At 46.0% G+C, this 23,195-nt stretch overlaps 1 protein-coding gene across 38 annotated transcripts in view; it reads right to left on the reverse strand.

The window, feature by feature from the left end:
- The window catches only part of NEB (nebulin), a 268,629-nt gene that overhangs the window by 111,627 nt on the left and 133,807 nt on the right, over positions 1–23,195 (reverse strand). For all 38 annotated transcript variants that reach the window (XM_053258532.1, XM_053258395.1, XM_053258346.1 and 35 more), the window contains 8 exons: positions 14,969–15,280; positions 13,497–13,601; positions 12,825–12,923; positions 9,720–9,821; positions 8,679–8,786; positions 7,042–7,353; positions 6,819–6,923; positions 6,612–6,716 (listed from right to left, as the gene is read on the reverse strand). In XM_053258532.1, coding sequence (XP_053114507.1) covers positions 6,612–6,716; positions 6,819–6,923; positions 7,042–7,353; positions 8,679–8,786; positions 9,720–9,821; positions 12,825–12,923; positions 13,497–13,601; positions 14,969–15,280 — 1,248 coding nt within the window. The remainder of the gene's footprint in view (positions 1–6,611; positions 6,717–6,818; positions 6,924–7,041; positions 7,354–8,678; positions 8,787–9,719; positions 9,822–12,824; positions 12,924–13,496; positions 13,602–14,968; positions 15,281–23,195) is intronic.

The following is a 23,195-nucleotide window of genomic DNA, read 5'->3' on the forward strand; positions in this document are numbered from 1 at the left end:
GCATCGACGGCGGGGCATACGGCGCTGTCGATATCGGCGCTGAGTCCATTCTCGATGTCGAAGCGGAGAGGGGCGCCTGGATCTCCAGTGCTGTCGATGCTGAAGCTTGTTGGGTCGACATCGAAGGCGGTGGCTCCATCAACGTCGAGGTGAGAGCCAATGTCGAGGGTGGAGCCGATGCCGATGCCGCTCCTGACTCATCCGAGTCTCCCTCAAAAGCTTGTGCCGACACCAGGGATGGGGTTTGATGCACACTCGGCTTGCATGCAGCGCCACCAACCCTATCCTCCTTTCGACAATCTCGGTCTCTGTGCTTCCGTTTCTTCGAAACCTCCTTCGGCTTCTTGAAAACCGAAGGCTCTGCAGGCATCAGTAAAGCGGTTTTAGACTGCCTGTGCAGTTCCGCTTGTACCCGGCCTCGGAGAGCTCGATGTCGACGGAGATTGAACGTTCGATATCGAAGGGGAGTCTGGGGAAGCTCCCGGCCGGGGCGTTGGCAGGCGTAGCGCCTCATCATACAGAGCCGTCCGGAGGCGTAGCGCCCTATTTTGCTGTGTTTGCTTCGAAAAAGAACAGCAAACTTTGCAGGCAGCCGTATTATGTTCTTCCCCTAGGCACAGCAAATGTGCGTCGTGATGATCTGTCGACGGTAACTTGGCTTGGCTCTTACTGCACCTTTTGAAGGTCTTTTTAACCTCCATTTTAGTCAATTCCATTTAGCGTTAAAAGAGCAAGTCCGTAGTCCGTTCTGCGTCACAACGAGAAGGCAAACAATCTTTCTTCAAACACGTCCGTGAGAGTAAAACAATGCCAAGTTCCATTCCGTAGTCAAGCCAATAAACACAGTAATAGTCAACCAAGTAGTCCGTTTAGAAAAGTCGTAAACCAGTCCAGTCCACAAATCAATAGCAAATAGTTTCCCAAACTAAGGAGCAACAGCTATGAGGTCTGATCGCTTTGGCGGTCAAAGAGAAACTGAAGAGAGGCGCCCCCAACCATTGATCTTAATGGTCAAGATGCAGCACGTGCAGGCGGTGGGGGCGCTAAGAGGAGCTAATCAATCAGCCCGCGAGGTCCCTGCGCAGGCGCAGAACCACTTCTTATGGGTACAATGGACCACATCCAGCTATCAGTAGTTGAGGTGGGAATAGATAGAAGTGACCTAAAATACACTGATTCTGGAATGCATCGCCCAGAAAATTCTTGCCATGCCCTGCAAGCGAACAGTATTTTGGACATTTTTTGTTCACAGCAATCGCAAACAAATCTATTGTTGGGCAACCCCACTTGGCGAATACCATCTGTAGATAGGTTTCGTTCAGTTCCCACTCGTGATTCTGATTTTTCAGTAACGTTCAACTGAGCTCATCTGCTTGTACATTGTCCTCCACCTTGATGTGTAGAGCTGATGGGGTGATGTTGTAAGTCAGACACCAGTTCCATATCTGCTGACTTGGCTGGCAAAGGGAACGGGACACTGTCCCTCCCTGCTTGTTCAAGAAAGCTATAGCAGTTGTATTGTCCAAATGTATCTGCACTGCTGAACCCTTCAATTGTGGTTTGAAGCCCTTCAGCGCCATAAACAATGCAAGAAACTTGAGGTAGTTTATATGTCTCTTCTTTTGGACTTGCGTCCATTGACCCTGCACTTGATGATGCCCACAATGAGCTCCCCAGCCCCAGAGGGACGCATCTGTAGTAACCCAATATGTGGGTGCCCTGGGTTGGAATGGCATTCCAGTGCGCAGATGAACATTCACTGTCTACCACTTTAGTGTAATCATCACAGTCTGACAAATTGAGAAGCATCTGCTGTCTGTCTTGGTTCAGGCGGAAATCCCACAAAAACCACATCTGTAGACCCCTCATATGTAGCCTGGTATTGCATACTGTTGAATTGCAAGAAGCCATCAAGCCCAGGAGTCTATGTATGGTTTCCACTGATTGTTGTGGTTTTTTGTTGAATAGGAGTATCAGATCCCTGATTTGTTGGAACCTGGACTCTGGCAAGTAAACTCTCTTCATTTGCATGTCCAGTTCCGCACCTATGTAGCTTATTTGCTTTTGTGGCACCAAGTTTGACTTTTTCCAATTCACATTGATGCCCAAGTCTTTGAGGAGAAATAAGACGAACGGGATCTGCGAAAGTAACCTTTCTTGTTTGCTGTTGACTATGAGCCAGTCATCCAAATATAGGTAAATTACCACACCCTCTGTTCTTAAGTATGCCACCACTACAGCCATGACCTTTGTAAACAGACGTGGCATCGTAGATAGGCTGAACGGCAAAACCACATATTGGTATGCTGTATTGCCCACCGTAAACCGTAGGTACTTGCAGTGCTTTTCACGTATCCCCACATGGAAATACACGTCCTTTAAGTCTAGGGTGACTGCCCACTTTTCCTTGGCAAGAAGATGCAAGACTCCTTGTAGGGTAATCATTCTGAACTTTTGTGTATCCAAGAACTGATTCAGTTCTCTTCGGCCCATTATTGCCCAAATCCCCCTGTCCTTCTTGGGGATTTGAAAATATTGGGAGTAGAATCCCTTCATTCTGTCCATCCACTGCACTTGCACAATTGCTTGTTTCCCTAGCAACACCTGTACTTCCTCTCGTAGCAGCAGGGTTGGTCTGGTATATTTCACCCCCTGAAAGGGAGGTAAAGCTTTGAATTCTATTGCATAACCAGACCTTATAATCTTCAGTACCCACTGGTCCGATGTTATGTTGTGCCACACCAATTTGATGGATACATTGGCAATCACAAGGCTGATGCTGGGAGCCTCAGGCGGTGTAGCTTGTAGAGCATTGTGTTGCGGTGGATGGACAGGACCTTCAAAGAGACTGCTTGGCCTGGTCTCTGCCCTGTTTCTGGCCTTTTGGCTTTTGTTCATAGGGCTTGTTCCATTGGAACGGCCTATATTGCTTCCTGTATTCTCTCTGGTCTTGCTTGTAAGACAGGCAGTATTGCTGCCTGCCATAATTGCGATTACGTGCTGATTGGCCAGATGTATTTGCTCATGCCATAAAAGACTTTGCCGTGAATTTCAGCTTTTTGAGTGTTTCCATTGTAGTATCTGTTGTTTCTGCAAATAACCCCTTATCATCATAAGGTAAGTGCTCTATTTTTTTCTTTCATGACTTGCTGCAGGTTGGTGGAGCACAGCCAAGCATGGCAGCGCAAGGTCACTGCTGTAGTCATTGCCCTTGACTCAGTCTCCGCTAAGTGTTTGAATGTACTGAGCAGATGCCTGGTAACCACAGTTGTCTTCTCATATGTCTGAGTGAATTTTCTCTCCATTTCTTCAGCAGTCATTGATGGTGAGTCCTGAAAAAAGACATCCCACAGATGGTGGCTATATCTCGCCAAACATGCAGAATAGTTGGCTATCTTTATAGCTAGACTAGACGTGGTATACACCTTATGTCCCAAAACTTCTAGCTTCCTGCCCTCTTTATCAGCAAGTGTTGTGTGGCATTGACCTCCCCTTGAGGAAGTGCATTCCACAACCACAGAATTTGGCACAGTATGCTTCATGAGGTAGGTGTTCTCCTCCTCCTGTATCCTATGCAAACCTAACTTCCTTGATGTAGCAGTAGATATTAGCAGCACTTCTCATGCTGACTATGCTCTCTTAGTAACGGCTAGCAGCATGGGAATTGACACAGGGTGTGAAAGTTTAGCCTTAGCCATCATATTGTAGACTGGATCTTTAAAATCCAACTCAAGCAGTTTTATTTTCAGGCCTAAGGCTTCTGCCATCTCATGGATTTGAGCATGATACACCTTTAATTCTTCTGTAGGCGAGATAGAAGTATTTGGCGCAACCTCAGCTGGAAGGTCTGGCTCAATAGGGTCATGGTCTGAGATGCTTTCCTCCTCAGTGTCTGATGCATAAGAGGTGTCAGCATCACCTTCCTCTGATGGTTCTGTTGGGGAGGTTACAGGAAGGGCAGTTGCCATTCTTGGGGGTATGCCCCCTGAAGGTGCTGGTACCGGTTGAGTTTGGCATGACGCAGTAGCAGTCTCACAGCAGTCTCACCACCCTCACAGGCTCCCTTAAAGGTGGTGGAGGTTGTGGCGCCATTTGCTGGTGCTGCGCTTCCTCCTGCACCTTCCATATCCTGTATTCTGCATAGTCAGCAGGATAAACTACTGACGGGCTATGGCGGAAACCACAGCTGTGTGCGACCTGGGCAAGCCCGCCACTAGAAGATGCGCCTTGAATAGAGTATGGTGCATAGCCTGTGCCAGGACGTGCAAACATGGGCAATGGCCTTGTCAGCCCCAGCCTGTCAGTGGTTTGGTAACTAGAAGCCCAATTGGACTTGTCACTGCTGACACTAGACAAATAGGGGTTGGCACAGGTAGCTGTGATCTTGCCGGCGACACTGAGGGCATCTTAGGTACAGCCTCAGTAATGTGCTCGGTGTCGAGACTGGTGAAACCCTGAAAGGTTGAACCAGAGGGCGTGCTTTCACTTGATTCCAGCAGAGCTATAAGAGAAGACCCTTTGTTTTAGGGTCTAGCGCTACTTCTTCCTCTGCTGCCCCTTCACTGAAGTCCAGATAATCCTCAGGTTGGCAGGTACACTGAAATGTGGCTGCGAGTGATTGAATGGGGGTGTGTGCTGGGGTCAATGCCAATGCTGTGCAACGTTCCGAAGCTGTCGATGCCAAGGGTAGTGCTGCCTTCAGTGCATCCACCGACACCAGCCTTAAGACCGACATCGACACCGATACTGATGATGACATCGAGGCCGATCTCAACATCGAAGGCGACTTTGGCGCAGCCGCCACTGGAGCCAAAGATGGTGAGTAGTGCACCCAACGCAATGGCATGACAGTTGCCGAGGAATCTCACTGCTCTTCTTCCTCTTGTAAGCCGGTTGGCGATGGGGTTGCACTCCATACATTAATCTTCTTAGTCTTTTTCCTCGGTGGCCAGGACTCACTTTCTTCATCCGTCAAAGAAAGAAGCACCCTCTTATGCCTATGTCATTTCTTTTTTACAGTCACTGGACACTTAAATTCCTGCTCTTTGGTGGCTTCAGACCGCTTTTCTGCAGAGTCCACCACCAGAGTTACTGACTCTGAATAAGATATTGCACTTGACACCGTCCTCGATATCAGTGGACCCGACCCCAATGGTTTTGATATTGGTGGACTTGACACTGATCTCGAAGTTGAAGGTCTCAGTGTCGGAGGTCAAAGTGCATCATCGTATAAAGCCGCCCTCAGCCACAACACTCGGTTTTTGAGCATTTGTTTTGAGAAGGAGCAGCAAATTTTGCAATTAGCTGGGTTGTGTTGTTCTCCCAGGCACAGCAAGCAGGCTTCATGAGTATCAGTAGATGGAAGCTTTGCATGGCAGTTAACACAGCGTTTAAATGTTTTTGTTGCCAATTTAGATGCCATTGCAGCTTCCTTGTTCCAAGTCATTTAGAAAGATTTCCCAACTCGTGTATCCAAAAGAGACAAGTGGAAGTTCTGTTTTTTTGCTTCATTGTTTTGGGATGTTCAGTAGGCGTGTCCATTTTTCAAGTCCGTAGTCAAAGTCCAAATTGTCTTCGGTGTACTTTCCGAGGTCTTACCAAGAGTTCTTAAGTATGTAAATATTTTTCCGAGGAGCAAACAAATCTGAGGTCTAGATGCAACGGCGGTCTAAAATAAACTGAGAGACACACGCCCCAACTGCCTGGAATAACGGAAGCACAGACCACGTGCAGGACAGTTGGAGGTGGCACAAGGAGTCAATCTATCCGTGAGGTCCCTGCACAGGCGCAGAACCCATTCCTTATTAATGCAATGGATCACGATTCAGATCTATATTTATATGGCTGCACAATTATGTATCATATTGAGTTTACAAATCTGTGCAGAAATAAATGTATGTTATATCAAAATTTTATTAGACCAGCGCCCTATTTAGACTAATGCTCGCCATCACGGTTACAGGCAGATAAATTCAGATAAATGCTTCTTCAGATAAATGCTGTAACCATGAGCAGCGCAGTGAGCAGGGGTGCAAAGCTCCAGGGCAAGACTTCCAACACATTTTGGAATGCTATGGGGCTTTTAAAACTTGACATTGCGCCTCAGCAAGTCAATCTAGCCCTGGGTACAGATCTAGAAAATAGTCCATTGAAATCTCCACATCATTCCTCACAGATAAAGAATGAAGACACAGTACAATGAATGCATCAAACTAGGTTTTTGAGGGATTGGCTTGTTTTACATAAGATATACTCATTTCATATGTTTTGTGCTATCTAAGTTGTGAGCTGATCTTTCGATCCTCCTCTTTAGAGATACACATGAGCCACACCAGTTATAGCTCTAACTCTACTCAATACTATTGCCATTTTTCTTCATAGTGATTGGGAAATATGGATTATATTTGTAAAAATCTTATATTTTGCAAACCACTTTGCATTATAGAATATGATCAAGAATAATACTTTCTTGATTATTCATTGAATACTTAATCCACACAAGTATCCTCATAGTGCTACAGTAATCAAACCATACAACTATTTTGATAAAATAGCACAATTGCCTTTTTAAAAGACTTTTTGTACTCAGCAAGTGTGTAAAGGATACTTACATCACTCTGAATGATTGAGTTTGCCTTCGCCAAAACAACATCTGGAGGATCTTCCACGGACGTGAAGTTGGCAAAATTGTCAATTGCCTCTTTTGTGTAGATTCTCTGCAGAAAGATGTGATAAGATGATCATAAATACAATTTAAGGGAAATGAAAAGGATGCTGCTGTTCTGAATACGTGTGTGTGGGGGGGACACTTTATTTACCTTGTTTATCAAGTCCTGAGCTCTCTTTACTTTCCTATGTTCCACTGAATCTAAAGGAATCCAACCACAGCCACGGATCCATTCCAAATCTGATTTATAAATACTCTGTAAACAATAAAAAACAGTATTAGGTATAATAGTATACACTATTAGGTATAACCCTTAAAATTATGCAAAAGGAAGCCCAAAGCTATCAAAGGTTTATTACTTTTGTTCTACTTACATCACTTTGAAGGTCATATGCTTTCCTTGCCTGGATGCAGTCATTCTGGTCAGGGTGACATGTCCATTCATGAAGGTAATGACGATATGGAATTTCACTGACTACATGCTGGCAGTCTTTGGCTGCAATGACAGACAGAATATCTGGCGGTATGTGAATTTTGGACTTGGTTTTGTGATATGCCTGTTGATATAACCTGTCATTTTGGATCTTGCCAGCATGCTCAAACCACACCAGTTTTGGGTCTTGTCTCATATTCTGAACTCCAACGTAGTGACCTCTTTGGTTGACATAGTCTGCCTTGTATTTCAGCTGAAAGGAGAAGAATAGATACTTAAAATATTAGCACTGGATCTTTTCTATTTGTAACCTGATGGAACATTCTTGTAGAGATATGCAGGGCCAGGTTTTCTCCCTGCTGATCAGCTGGAAAGCAGTTGGGTGTGGCGGGGAGGCCAGGTTCACTTGCCACTGATCACCACTTCTGTGGTGGGGTAGTTGGCAGGGCTGGGCACGGCTGTCACCAGCTAGTGACATGCAAGGAATGATGGGGGGCAGACTGCACTGAAAGGAGAGGGAACCTGAGGTCTGGGAAAGGCCTTGAAGGGAGATGGGACGGAACTAGAGGAGGATGGAGAGCGTACAGGCTGATTTAAGGGACAGAGCATCTAGGGTGATGGTCCTGTGGAAGAGATGGAGGAGAGGCCTTGAATCCCCAGTGAGTGGCAAGTCATGTGAACTTTCCACTTGCAGGAAGAGGAACCAGGTGTTGAAAGCCTGAGGCCCCAGAGATCCACAGGAGGTGGTGTGGAAGACAACTAGAAGTGACAGTAATATCTTCTTTATATATATTTCTCTAAGGCATACCCGTTACAAATCCCATGTGTGTCAGCTCTCGCAAGAGTTCGTGAGCAGCTGCTGATGAGCAATGGGGGCGGGCAGAAAGAAACTGCTGACCAAGAGAACAGCTGAGCAGGCAGGAAAAAGAAGCGGCAGCCAGGCCAGCTGGCCACTGGGTGGGCCGGGCCACCAGGCGGGGAGGAGAAGCGGTGGCCAGTCCATCCGGCCACTGGGCAGGAAGGGCTGCTGGGTGGGGAGGAGAAGTGGCAGCCAGACCACCAGGCAGGGAGGATTTCTGGGTGGGGAGAAGAAGCGGTGGCCAGGCCAGCCACTGACCGGGAGAAGAATCAGTGGCCAGGCCAGCCGGCCGCCAAGGACTACCATTCGGGGAGCTGAAGAGAAGAAGCAGTGTCCAGGCTGGCCAGTGGGGAGGGCTGCCGGGCAGGGAGGAAAAGCAGCGGCCAGGCCAGCCAGCCACTGAGGGAGAACCAACTGGGGCAGGGGGAGAATAAAATGGTGCTGAAGCGGGAGGGAAGACAGGGAGAATTAGGAGCGCAGATGCTCTGCGCTAGGTCAGCTAGTATTATTTTATTTACTTGAGTGTCCTGATTTTCTGGGAAGATTTAGCAAATCATAGGTGAAGTCACACACTTAAAAAGAAAATGGGACCCCAAAACTAAAAATCTGAGCTGCATTTCAGGTACAGGAGGTTACAATGTGCTGTAGACATTTTGAAGGTCCTTGAAAACCTGCCAACTGCTAAGGCCGTGTCATTTTAAAAATGAAGACTATTTTACCTCACTTTGGACATCAGTTGAATGCTTGGCGTGACGGATAGGCACACTGTCAGAAGGTAAAAGATAACCAGTAGCTTTCTCTTTCTCCCAGTTTTCCTTGTACAGATGCTGAGGGGGAGAAAGAATTGTTTAAAAAAAAAAAAAAAACAGAACCTGTCTGCAGCAATGCATTTGTCACTGTTTTCATAAATATATTGCAGAAATTCAGAGTAGAATTGCTTCTATTACTCTAAAAGTGAAATGTTCATGCTTTGGAAAATCCTTCTCCTTTCAGTTCCGCCCCCACTCCTCGGTTTGTTTTCCCCCAAATTTATGCCACCCAACTCATTCATGTAAAACATATTATCATGCCATCCTATTTTGAAGGACTCATAGATCCTGTTCAGTGTTTTCACAGCCGGGATGGGGACCCTCAGGGACATAGTCCTGAAGCTGGGTCCCTCAGTGACATAGTCTTGGGAGGCACAGGAGACTGCAGAATGCAAGGAAGAGTGTGGACAATCTCCCCTCCCCCACTGCACTGTGTGCATGGGTGCAGTGTTAGTCTGGATGTCAGCCAGAGTCACCACAATGCTGATACATTCTATTTTATGCCACTTTACTACTTTAATGTCTACAGTAACTACTTACAAAAACAAGAGAAGACAGACATTCTGCAAACATTCTGATTAGAACAATGTGCCTACGGTCCCTTCCCTATCTATTAATGGCATCTTAACTCTGTGGCACAACAGATGCTTTGCATGTAGAATGCCCCAGATGCAATCCCTGGCTCTCCAATTGAAAGGATCTCAGGTCGGAATACTGGGAAAGACTTCTGAAACTCTCAAGAGCTACCGCCACTCATGAGAAACAGAACTGGCTAGAAGAACTGAGTGTAATGGAGTTCCATTTATGCTCATATATCTCTATCTACAACTGTAAAGACTTTGCTTAAAACCAGTTCAGCATCACTTTTTGTAACTTGCAATGACTCCTACAAAGTTAGACAAGTATCTAAAACTTGCAGCTCTACAGTGTTCCTGGGTGGAAAGGACATACGTGATTAAGAATCCTGGCTGCTTCTTTAGCCGCATCTAATTGTGGTGTCTCCGTTAGTGTGTAATTTGTCTTGATCTTATTCCATTCCTGGTGGTACTTAACCTGAAAAAGGAAAACAGGTTGTATAAATGCCTTGTAGATTGAGAAGTTATAAATGGACTCATACAGTAAAGCTACTTTTTTGTGCAGAAAAAATAAATCTGCACTGATTGCATAGGAGAATATGACTGAGGATAGCACAGAAATATGCCCTGTAGGCTTCAGAAGAATGTCATGCCTTTGTAAGGGAAACATAGAAGTAATTAAAAAGCACACCTCCTTCATGCACAATGAGGGAGACAAAATGGCAAGTTTTACATTTTAAACAACACAGGTCATAAAAACTGTCTTGCTGGATTAAACTAAATTCCATCTAGTCCAGCATTCTGTCTCCAGCAATTGTCAATGGACCAACAATTAAGGTCCTGGGACACCTCGAAGATTCAGTCACACTAGATGCAACTATTTGTTTGTTATTTTCTGTGTAAACCGCTCTGAGCCATTTTTGGAAGGGCAGTATAGAAATCAAATTATTATTATTATTATTATTATTAACAACTATCATGCACGTTGCATCTCTTCATCTCTTTTTTTCTTAAAAGCAACGTGAGACCCTACTCTGGACCGGGACCATGTCACAACCCTGTCCCCACTGCACACTACGATACCAATGAAACACACACACACACATCCATTTACTCCAAGAAAGAAGCTCTGCTATTGGTGCATATAACACCTTCCCTCATGGGCAAACAGCACCTTTGGGGACATAATTTTTGTTTGGGCCATGGCGTAGAGGGGAGTGAGTCAACAACCCAGGCCATAGTCCCAATCTACATATGCAGTTTTTAAAAAGAAAGTAGGGATGTGCAAAAAATTTCGGGCACAGAATGATCTGTGCCCGAAATGAACAATTTCAGGTGATTCGGGGCCGAACCGAATCACCCCTGATGTCCCCCAATATTTTTCGGGCACGAGCCAAATCACCCGAATTTCTCAGTTTTTTCTGAGGTGTGAATTCTCATTGTATCATAGCAAATGAGATTTTTTTTCAATTAAACAACTCTCATGACCCCACTTTCACTTTTTCACACTTTCCTTTACTATGAATAATATGAGGAAGTAATCAATTTAGCACACTTCACCTTATGAAGACAAACCTCATAAAAATAAATTCACCAAAATTCACCCCCTGACCAATCACTCTTAAATTGGGGATGGGTGGTAGCCTCCACCCATTAGACACTATCTACCAGCCCACCCCACTCCTTTGGGGCAGATCCACTTTCTGCCCCCAATCTGCCCCAAAGACACCCAAACTTCAAAAATTCTCAAAAAATCAGCCCGCTGCCCAATCCCCCTAAAATTGGGGTGGTAGCCTCCACCCATTAGGCACTACCACCCCACCCCACTCTTTTAGGGCAGATCCACTTTCTGCCCCCAAACTGCCCCAAAGTCACTAAAACTTCAAAAATTCTCAAAAAATCTCCCCTTCGTCCAAACCCCCTGAAATTGGGGTGGTAGCCTCCACCCATTAGGCACTACCACCCCACCCCACTATTCTGCCCCAGGCCCCACTTTCTGCCCCAATATGCCCCAATCTGCCCCAAAGACATGAAAATTTCAGAAATTTACCAAAAATCAGGACTTTGCCCAATCCCCCTGAAATTGGGGTGGTAGACTCTATCCATTGGGCACTACCACCCCACCCCAAAATTTTGCCCCTGGGCCCCTTTTTACCCCCCCCCAAATCAATTCGGATTCGGATTAAATCCGAACCGAATCAAGGGTGATTCGGGTGACCCAGATTCAGGCACAAAACAGAACAGGGGTGATTCGGTTCGGGTCCGAGCCGAATCACCCGAAAACCCAAATTGCACACCCCTAAAAGAAAGACAAAGGGCATGTTTAACATCATTTCTAGTTTGACACTAACAATCCAACTGTGCCAGTAGCTTTTGTAGGCTAGACCCTACTTCACTGGATGTTTACTCTGTAGCCTCCCAACGCTCTTACCACAATTAATTTGTAGTCTGTGATGTGCTCTAAGATTTCTTGTTGTCTTTGCTGCAATGTATTAAGAATATTTTGGGATGTACATTTTAAAAAGTTGGCATGCAGGGAAATGAACTGAAAGGCCCTGCTCATCACCAGAGGGAAGAACAAGAAGTAATGAATTAACGAGTGGTAATGTGAAAGACTGAAAAAACCTTTTCAGTATTTATTATACACACTTACTTAACATATTTTGATACTGCCCAAAACTTGTGTCTCTGGGCAGTTTACAATTAAAATCCTTTAAATATTAAAATCATTAATATTAAAATAATTTAAACCCCAACATTAAGTATTGAAAATATAAATCTGATTAAAAGCCTGGGTGAACAAATATTGATTCAAGGAAGGATACCCATTAGAAATTATTTAGGGCTGATGCATCTTGACAATTCATTAGGGAATTGGGTTTGATTTGACAGATCCCTCTTCCAGTCTCACAAATTCTACCTATATTGATCCCACCTGATTTCAATGCACTACCACCTGAGTGGTTATGATTTGTACTATGCTGTTTGGTATGCTAATCCCTTACCTGTTTCACTTGTTACAGAAATGTGGGTACGGAGGATCCTGCCTCTGAAGTTTAACTAAATATTAATCAGGGTCATCTGGGGCTCACAATTCAGGCCTATAGACAGGACCTCCAGTTATACTCCATCTTAGACTTTGACCAGGCTGCAACACAGTGTGCTAAATGCAGAGAAGGTATCTTTTATATTTTGCTTTAGTTCAGGACTCAATGATCTCAGAACTCAATTAGAAGAAACTCTCAAGAACTCTGTACAAGAAAATGACTCCAGTGATCAGATGGGTTATGTGTCCCAGAAATCAGATTTCTCTGCTGCCTTTGTTCAGAGGGCTGCCTACTCAGTTCCAGTGCTATGTTTGAGTCTGTGAAAATCTGGGAAATATTGTTTCCTTCTTCAAAGATGGGCTCCCCCCCCCCACCGCTGCATCATCACAATATGCACAAATTATTACATGAAAATAAGAAAACATAATGCTTACATCACTTAGTATTTCCCCGCCTTGTTTAGCAGTGATATAATCAACCCGATCAGCTACTGGGGTAAATGGTTGACTGTCAACTTTTGTACGGTACTTTCTCTGCAGAAAAGAAAAGAAATGAAATCACACAACTGCTTGCCCCAGCAACTGGCGTAACAAAAGGGGGAAAGCTGATGGAAGTATATTTCAGAAAGGGAAGTGTCTTCTCCTCTAAGCTATTTTTGCTTTCCTTTTCTCATACTGCTACTCCTACCCAGAATATCTTGAGTAACAGAGCTACCATTGAAGAGTTAGTATCACTCTCGTGTGCTAGTGAACAAACTTCATCATCATCATCATCATTATTATTAAAAATAAAACGCTTGGGCCTTAAGCAAGGCTTGATTCCTGTCTCAGTACTGAGGAGTAGACCATTTAATCAATGCTTGAGTGGGGAAAATAAGCTTCCTCTTTTTCTTTTTCTGTACTACAGAATGATAACTGGTACAGGTGGAAAGAGAGGAAGAGAAGGTATCTCATCAATAAACAACTGCAACAAAGATTAAGAATGCATCAAAGATTAGGAAGATTAGGAATTATTTTCTTAATGGAAAATAAGTCATGGACACACTCAGTTTTTTATAATTCAGTTTAGTTACACAGACACACATCTCTTTATGAAGGAATTCATACCTCACTCAAAAGGTCCTGAGCATGTTTGACATGGTTGACGATGACCGAATCGTTCGGCATCCAGCCAATTCCACGTAGCCATTCCAAGTCAGATTTGTAAACAGCCTGTATGTACAGAAGGAATACAATGTTGTTATTTACATCTTCTTGTAAATAAGATGTTTATGTATGCAGTGTTCCAAATTACTCTTGACTGCTTTAAAACTGAAGGAAAAACAGGACTTGCATTCCTGCTGTCTACAAATGGCATCACAGAATAGTAAACTGAGATGATAAATGTTGACCTTCATTTGATTAATTTAAACATGCCTTCATCTTGCCTTCAGTAGCCCAGCTGATGAAGGTTCTGTTTCCTCCACATATTTATATCTGTTTTACATTCATTTTTACACACATTTTAAGAAAGCGCTGTCCACTTTCAGCACTGTCCACATTTTAAATCAGTGAGATTTGTACATGTGGATGTCTGCACTGGGGTGCAGATGCGTAAATGGGGAAAAACTAGTCTGACTATGCTCTAAACAATACTGAATCTATCTATAGGTTCCTACATAGTATACCCCACATAACAAATGCTGCTTAACTTCCTACATGGTATAGCTCATATAATAAATGCTATGTATTCACCGATGTGAAAACATGTTAATGACCCACTATTAATATCTGTTAACAAGGGGAAAGAAGCATAAATTGTATAAGGGCAAAATGCCCAACTCAGTTATTCATATAAACAAGAGCAATAATCCTTCAAATGCAAAGGTTACATAGGAAGCTGCCTTATACTGAGTCAGAACATTGATCCATCTAGCTCAATACTTATACACCAAATTTAGACACAACAGGAAACCGGAGATCCCTTCACCTTTGGTATCCTTGGACATACATCCGAATTCGGAAAACTGGAGTTGATGGTGAGAAGGGACCCGCGGTTTACTTTCCTGAACTCCAATATGAACAAGTTTGGGCACCTCCAACTCCGGTTCTGCAGCACTAGCATTACATCCGAACACTGGGACCGCAGTTTCAGCCCCACGGAGCCAGAGGTGAGGGAGGAAACTCCTCCCTTACAACAGTCTGAGTGGCTGCTCGGGCTGTCCTTCTGTCAAGAAGGAAGCCTGCACAGTAACCCCACCCGCCTCTCTGCCGTCTCGTGGACTGCAGAGAGGCAGCTCTCCTGCACGTCCGAATGTGAACAGGAAAGCGGTGGGAGCACAGAACCGTTGGTCCACTGGACACGGGGTTCTGCATTACGCCTGAAGGCGGCCACTCTGACTGGTGACAATTCTCCAGTGTTTCAGATGAGTATTTCTAGCCCTACCTGGAGATGACAAGGATTGAACCTAGGAACTTCTGCATGCCAAGTAGATACTCTTTCATTAAGCTATGTTCCTTCCCTGTCATCAGGGATTAAAGAGACCAATAGACAAAAAGCTATGATGTAAAATATTTCAATAATATATTATTTTACTCACATCACTCTGAAGCTCATAGGCTTTCTTGGCTTGGATGACATCATTCTGGTCAGGCAGACACGTCCATTCATGGAGGTAGCGGCGGTAATCAATGTCACTGACCAGCTTCTGGCAGTTCTTGGCCAACAAGACAGACAGCATGTCCACTGGGCTGTGGATCTTGGTCTTTATTTTCTCAAAATTTTTCTTGTACTCCCTGTCACTCTGCATTTTGGCTACATGCATAGCCAAAACCAGCTTGGGGTCATCTTGTATACTGCGAGCTCCAACATGGTGTCCAAGTTGCTTACGATAGCCTTCTTTGTATTTGTACTAAGAATATTTCAAAGAAATATACCATTAGAATTTCCATTTGAGACATCTCAAATGGTAGAACGATCTTGCAAGATAAATTAAAGAATTAATTGTTTTCTTTAACCCAATTATTAAAATGTTGCTAAAACCCAAGTGTTTTATTCTTTCCAGTATCTTTTATGTTTTGTTGTTTAAAGTTTGTCCCAGTGAGGATCCTATAGAGAATATGGGGGTGGGAGGGAGATAGAGTCAGAAAGGAAAAGAGAGGGAAAGGGGAAGGAGAAAATGGAATGGTTTCTGAATAAACCCTTAGTATAAAGTTACTTTGTTTTTGTGAGGGAAGCAGCTATAAAACACCAAGAGGTCATTTACATGACCGAGCGGGCAGGGCAGCAGGTGGGAAGGCTGAGTGAACTCATCTTCCGCACAGACGAGTACTGGACCCTTGCTGGGAGTGCAGACCGCGTTCCCAGATGATCCACACTGTGTGCCACAGCACCAAGTTCCAGAGGCCAGAATGACTTGTCCTGGCCTCTGGAGGTCTCACAATGCACCATGCAATATGCTTGAGCCCTTAACCCTTGCTAAAAGCTGGGTTTGCAAGTGGGGCTCCGTGGCACTCCCCTGATGGGATCAGGCCCGATTGCAGGGGTTCTCATGTACAGCCACCCCAAGCTGGGCTTCTCCTAGCCTGGGTTAAGGTGCATGTGAGAATAGCCTCCAAGGCTTTTTTCTTTGCTTACGGAAAGTGCCTCCAGCCATTTCCTGCCACTGCATCCTCCCTGCATCCGTATGCCATGCTGGCACATCACACAATCCTCAGGGGTGGATTTTCAGTGGATTTTCCAGTTGCTGCATGGGGATGAGGGATGGAACAGATCTCTTGTGAGAGTACTGCTTTGCTCATGCAAGTTGAGATCCAAGCCTCTGTTTATATATGTGGTCTCATTCAAATTCAGGCACTTGAGTTTCATATTGAAATAGATTTACATTTTGAAGTTTACAAATTTAGAATATCATAATTTGAAACAAAATTGAATTCAATCTGCATGATCTCAATGTATGAACTAAACTGTTCTTTATTGTGCTGCATTCTTCCCTCCTGGAATTTTTTTTCCTTGGTGTATTGGAAAATTGTATGTGATTAACTATGTAAGAATGATTTCATTAAAAAAAATTAAAAGTTAAAAAAAATCACATTCATAATCAAATATATCAGTTATCAATACAGGACATATTACTGTAACATAACTTTTTCTGTCTTCTAATAAAGACATAATAACTAACTTGCAACCCAGAAAATACCCTCATACCTCAAAAGTATCAACTGATAGCACTAATTGACTAGCCTGTGACACTGGCCTCCAGGAATCCCACAATGCAATTTGTGCCAAGCGCGGTGCACTGGGGAATCCAACTATGCATTATATGCATACTATTCTGTATGGCTTTAAAGGTAAAGTTGTGCTGTCGAGTCGGTGTCAATTCCTGGTGACCACAGAGCCCAGTGGTTGTGTCTTTGGTAGAATACAGGAGAGGTTTACCATTGCCATCTCCCGCGCAGTGTGAGATATTTCAGCATCTTCCTATATCGCTCCTGCCCAATATAGGTTATTCATTAAGGATATTCGCATGACGTCGCAGGCAGGTGGGTGCGCAGACTGGGGAAAGGCTGTTCCAAGCTTACCTTCCCCCCATAGGACAACAAAGATCTTGCTGGGAACAAACAATATGTTCCCAGATGATCCGCACTGCTTGATGCAGTGTGGATCATCTGGGAGCACATTCCATGTTCCCAGTAACATTTTTGCTGTCCTCTGTGGGGGAAGGTAAGCTTGGAACAGTCTTTTCCCCACCTGCCTGCGATGTCAGCCTCCAGGAATCCCACAAAGCACTGTGCGCCAAGCACAGTGCACTGGGGAATTCCCCCATCAGACAGGCTCTCTAGGCATGAGTCTCTGCGTGCAGCCTGAGGAGACACACAATCTGGCAGCCGGGTTAAGGGAGCAGGTTAAGGGACCTGGGTTAAGGCTTAGAGTAGGGGCATTAAACTGGTATGCCCAGTTTGGTTCGAGTCTGAACTAGACTTGAATGGAACCAGGCATGTTTGGTTTTGGTCCCCACCCCTGCCGCCCACCAAACAGACCCTCCCTGGTTTGGCTCAAGTTTGAGCTGGTTTGGGGATTCTAATGATTTTTTTTTAAAAAAAAAGAAACTCATTGCCTCAGGCGGGGTGGGGGGGCGCTACCACAGTCGTGGGAGGGGTCACTGGTGGTTCCCCCTCCCCCCGCAACGGCCTTCCCACAGTCTCAAATTGGCACAGTTTGGGCCTTTTGGGTCTGTTTTAGGCCTGTTCTGGACCTCTTCCAAAACGGCCACTGCCACTGCGAAGAGGCAGAAAATGAACTAAAATGGTCCCCAATCTCTCGATTGAAGAGTGGGATGGTGGTGGGGGAAAGTCTTCATAGGGAGGGGGTGCCACCAGAGACCACCGTGGCCACAGCAATGTCCCGCGGAGGTGATCAGTTTCTTTTTTAAAAATGTTAGAACCCCCAGACCAGCTGGGCAGAGGCAGGGAGCCGTCAAATTGAGTTCAAGCCAAACTGGGTTTGGTTTGGCTGAAGGGCAAGTCGGGGGCAAGCCCTCAAGCCAGCTAAGTTCAATGATGAACTGGCTCAAGCTTGAGCCGGTTTGCACACCCTTCGCTCAGAGCTGGGCTTAATTGTACGGTTTGGCTGGGCAGGAGCACAGGGATCTGCACAGATCCTGGTGCTCTACATGAGTAGCCTAGCCAAGCGAGGGTGCCCTAGCCCCATTGTCTGTCAGTTTCTTTACCACAAGACTGATGGTTATTCCCCCGAGACAGAACTTGATGTTCTGCTTCAGGAAAATTCTTTAGTATGGTTGATAATTCACTTGGAACACACACAAGACTTACCAAATAAACAGGTTGCTTACCTGTAACAGATGATCTGGTAGTGGTTCCATACATTCATAACAAGTGGGTTCTGCACCTGCTCAGATCAGCTTCGGGAATAATTCGTTAGCTCCTCGCGACGCCAACCGCAGTACCCTCTAGCGGCGGTTAGGCGTCTCCATTTTCAGTTTCTTGTAGGCCGACATAGCAGCCCAGGCTTAAGGACAGGATGGTAAGTGCAAAACAGTCAGTAAATAGACAGTAGCTTGCAACCGTCTTAGCGGGGATGGACGGGCGGGATTTATGAATGTATGGAACCACTACCAGTTCATCTGTTACACGTAAGCAACCTGTTTATCTGGATAGTGGTTCCAACATTCATAACGAGTGGGTGAATTACAAGCTACCCAGATGGAGACGGGTAAGCATTGCAAGTTACTGTAACACCGTTTTGAGGACCGCCTGTCCAAATTCAGCAGCTTTGGCCGTATGAAGATCTACAGCATAATGCTTCACAAATGTCTGATGAGAAGACCAAGTTGCAGCTGTGCAGATATCCGGGAAGCGAATGCCAGACAGATGAGTCACAGATGTGGCGTAAGCCCTAGTGGAGTGTGCTTTAATCAACGCTGGAGGGACGACACCCTGTTGGTCATATGCCAACTTGATTAACTCCACCAGCCAGAAGGACAACTTCTGTCGAGTAGGAGAGTGCCCCTTACGCTTGCCCTGCAAGCCAACAAACAGCTGGGGAGTCCCTCGAATGTCCTTAGTGGCCCTTAAGTAGAAGAGAAGGGCTTGACGAACATCCAACAAATGCATTGCCCGCTCAAGTGCAGTCGTAGGATCTCTGAAAAAGGTAGGCAACACAATTTCAGTATTAATGTGAAAATCCATCACAATCTTTGGACGGAAATCGGGGTCCAAGAGCATGATGACTCGCTCTGGATATATTCTCGTATAAGGCTCATCGATGCGGAGTGCCCGCAGCTCACTTACTCATCTGGCCGTGGTGATGGCCACCAAGAAGAGTGTTTTTTGGTTAAGTTTTTCGGTTAGGTTTTTTAACGACGCAGATCCCAAAGGCTCAAAGGGTGGTTTCGTCAGTGTTGAAAGCACCAAGGAAAGGCTCCACTTCTCCGCTGGTGGGCGAATTGGAGGATACAGATTATTGATGCCTCTCATGAAATCTTTACATCTTGGATATGTGAAGACCGTCTTTCCATCCCACCCATCATGCTGTGCCGATATAGCTGCCATATGCACCTTAATCGAGACATTTGCTAGGCTGCTCTGTTTCAGAGTTGTTAAGTACAGAAGGACAGCTTTCAGGCTTGCTTCCTTGGGGTTATAGCCCCTTGAGGCAGCATGTGCCGCAAACCTGCGCCATTTTGCCCGATAGCTTCGCCTAGTTGATAGCTTACGGGTATTAAGGAGAATCTTCTTCAGAAGCCGATCCTCCACGCTGTGAGATTCAGCACAGACAAATTGGGGTGCAACACCTCTCCTTGGTCCTGAGCTATCAGATCTGCCCATAGTGGCAACCTCCTGTACCTGCCCTGAGACAGTCTGAGTAGCAGCGTGAACCATGGCTGTCTTGGCCACCAAGGGGCAATAACTATCGCTTGAGACTTGTCCTGTAAGAGCTTGGCCACCACCCTGGGCAGCACTGGAGTAGGATAGGCGTATAGCAGCTGGTGGCTCCACTGATACTGAAACACATCCCCCTTTGAATCTGGGCCGACACCCATCCTGGAACAATACTGATCGCACTTGCTGTTTTCGCATGTTGCGAAAAGATCCACCTCCGGCTTGTCCCAAGACTGGAACATCTGTTCCATGATCACCGGGTTCAACTCCCATTTGTGCTGATCCAGCACTAGTTCCTGGCTCAAGGAGTCCGCCAAAACGTTCAAAGTTCCCTTGATATGAATGGCAATGGGATAGATCTTGTGTGGAATGCACCAATTCCACAACTGTAGACTGAGACCGTCCCGCCTTGCTTGTTGACATACGCAATGGCTGTTGTATTGTCCATTTGAAGCTGGACGGTCTGTCCCACGAGTTTCTCCTGGAAGACAACCAAGGCCTTGTACGCAGCCAGTAGCTCTAAAAAATTTATATGCAGAAGACTCTCTTTTGGCGTCCATTGACCCTGAACCCTGTGTTGCAGCAGATACGCACCCCACCCCTGCAGCGAAGCATCTGAGGTTACTGCCGCAGTCGGGTTCGGCGTTTCGAACCGTACGCCGTTGAGGTGAGCACTACGACAGGCAGCGTTAACCGCTTGGACTGCGGATCCAGCAACGGCCGGTAAGCCCTCAAAAACCAAAGTTGCAGCTTGCGCATGCGAAGCCTCGCATACAAAAATGGGGTTGTACAGGACGCCATCAAGCCGAGAATAATCCTTGCCCTTTGTACCAGATGATTCTGACACATGTGGATGAGCGTCTTCAGGCGCGAAAACCGTTCCCTTGGCAGAAAAGCTCTCTGGGCCGTCATGTCCAAAAGTGCCCCGATATACTGAAGGCGTTTTGCAGGTTGTAGAAAGGATTTCTCCCAATTGATGTTCACGACCAGATCGCTCAACAGGGAGGTTACCGTGTGAACATGCTCTTGTAGCTGGTCCCGCGTATTGGCTGTCAGCAGCCAGTCACCCAAGTACGGATAAATTGACAGCCCCTTTGTCCGAAGATAAGCTATTATCACCGCGACACACTTCGTGAACACGCGTGGGGCTGTGACCAGGCCGAAGGGTAGGACATTGTACTGATAGACCTCGCTTCCCATAGTGAAACGAAGGAACTTGCGGTGGTTCTCCTGAATGCCTATATGAAAGTAAGCATCTTTCAAATCGAGTGTTGCAATCCAGTTCTCCCCATGAAGGAGCGGAAGGATGGCTTGCAACGTTGTCATCCTGAATTTCCTTACTTCGATGTACTGATTTAGGCCCCGAAGATCCATAATAGGTCTTATGCCCCCATCGCACTTGGGGACTTGGAAATAGCGAGAATAAAAGCCTGACTGGCTGAGAGCCCACTGGACTGGCGATATCGCCCCTTTCTTCAAAAGTTTTTCCACCTCCTCCCTCAAGACAGGGGTTTCCGGGGTGTACTTTACACCCAGAAAAGGAGGGTACTCCTCGAACTCTAGCGCATAGCCCATCATCACTATGCATAAAACCCACTGGTCTGATGTTATGTGGTGCCACGCTTGAGCATGGCTTGCCAGTTTGGTGTTGACTCTGGCAAAGTTCAAGGAGATGGAATTCCTTGTTTCGATGTTGTTTCGTAGGGGCAGGTCGCATGATGGTAGTGGGCTCTCCCCCAGATCAAAGCTGCTGCTTGGATTGAGGTGCTCTTTTAGTCTGTCCTGACTGGTTGTTTCTGTTCTTGGGATAATATGGGCATTTGCTACTATTCCCAAACCGCTGGAAAGGCTGTCTAAAGTCCCTTTTTTCCGACTGTCGGTAACCGCCCTGGCGCCTTTGATACTGATTGTACTGGCCATATGGGTGGTATCTGTTAGTAGATCGAGGGTTGGTGAAAGAGCGTGCAGTGTTCTGCGATTTCTTCCATTGCTCCATGTTCTCATCAGTCTTGTCTGAAAACAGGCCCGCACCATCAAATGGAAGATTCTCAATCCTATCCCTCATATCCTGCTGTAAGCCCGTAGCTCGCAGCCAGGCGTGCCGTCTTAGAGTAATCGACGAAGTCAGTGTCCGGGATTCTGACTCCGCTAAGTGCTTCGCATTAGCGAGTTGCTGACGAGTGGCCGCAGTAGATTTTGCAAATACAGCTTCAAATCTTTTCAAAAACTCCCCAGGGTCCAGTTTTGTACGCTGATCGTACAGAGCCTCCCACAAGGAGTGTGTATATCGTTCCTGGCAAGCCACATAGTTTGCAATTTTGATGGACAAGCAGGCCATCGAGTAAGTACGTCTCCCCAAAACATCTAACTTGCGGCCCTCCTTGTCTGCAGGTGTGGTGTGACGCTTGCCACCCTTTGAAGTCGTCGCACAATCAACCACTAATGAGTTAGGAGCAGGGTGATGTACCAAATATGCGTTCTCCTCCTCCTGGACACGATAAAGAGCCTCCAAACGCTTCGAGGTTGGTGCTGATGTCTGGAGGACCTCCCAAGTCGACTTTGCTGCTCTGGTGATATGAGGTAGCATAGGCAAGTACACCGGCTTTAGGCCCAAGGCCGTCTTCATCATGTTGTATACCGGGTCCTCTAAGTCACTGGTCTTCTCCTTTAGGGATAGGCCCAACACCTGAGCCATCTCCGCCACCTGTTGATGGTAGCCCTTCATCTCCTCATTGGGCGATACCGAAGGGACAACCGCCACGTTGGAATCAGGATCGGGGAGGGCAGGTGCCTCGGGGTCATCTGGGTCCGGGGTTGAATCTGAGGCGTAATCATCTTCTAAGTCATTGTCATCACCATCATCAGACGGGGCTGGAGAATTCCCCACAGCAGTTGAGGTGACATGCACTGGTACGTATGTAGTTTGAGTTACTGCCTGGTGCAGGGTGGTAGATGGAATCCGTGTCACATTAGCTTGTAGAGAAACCGTGCATTGACGTGGCAAAGGAACTGATGTTTGAATAGCCATTTCCATGCATTGTACAGGTGTCAGAACAGCCTGCACTGCCGTCTCCTTAATAACCTTGGGGGTCTGATCCCTTACACACAGCCATTCTCTGAACAAAGCATAGTCTGCGTTAGAAATCTCCACCGTCTCACCCCAACCGACACCAGGCAAAGGTCCCGTAATTGGTGTGCCCCTCATTGACAATGAAGGAGTCTTTGGGATATGACCAGAGAGGTAATCACCCACATGAAAACCCGTAAAGGTGCCCGTCGAGGGTGTAGTCTCCTCAGAGTTGAGCATGCGAACCAGCCTAGCCTCCTGTTCGCTTGCTCCCGGTGTGGCTGGGGATGTACCCAGTAGTGTCTGAATCATCGACGCCGACGCACCCTCGATGTCGTTGTGTTCTTCCTCGATGTCGA

This window comes from Hemicordylus capensis, chromosome 1 (assembly GCF_027244095.1).
Source record: "Hemicordylus capensis ecotype Gifberg chromosome 1, rHemCap1.1.pri, whole genome shotgun sequence".
NCBI lineage: Eukaryota > Metazoa > Chordata > Lepidosauria > Squamata > Cordylidae > Hemicordylus > Hemicordylus capensis.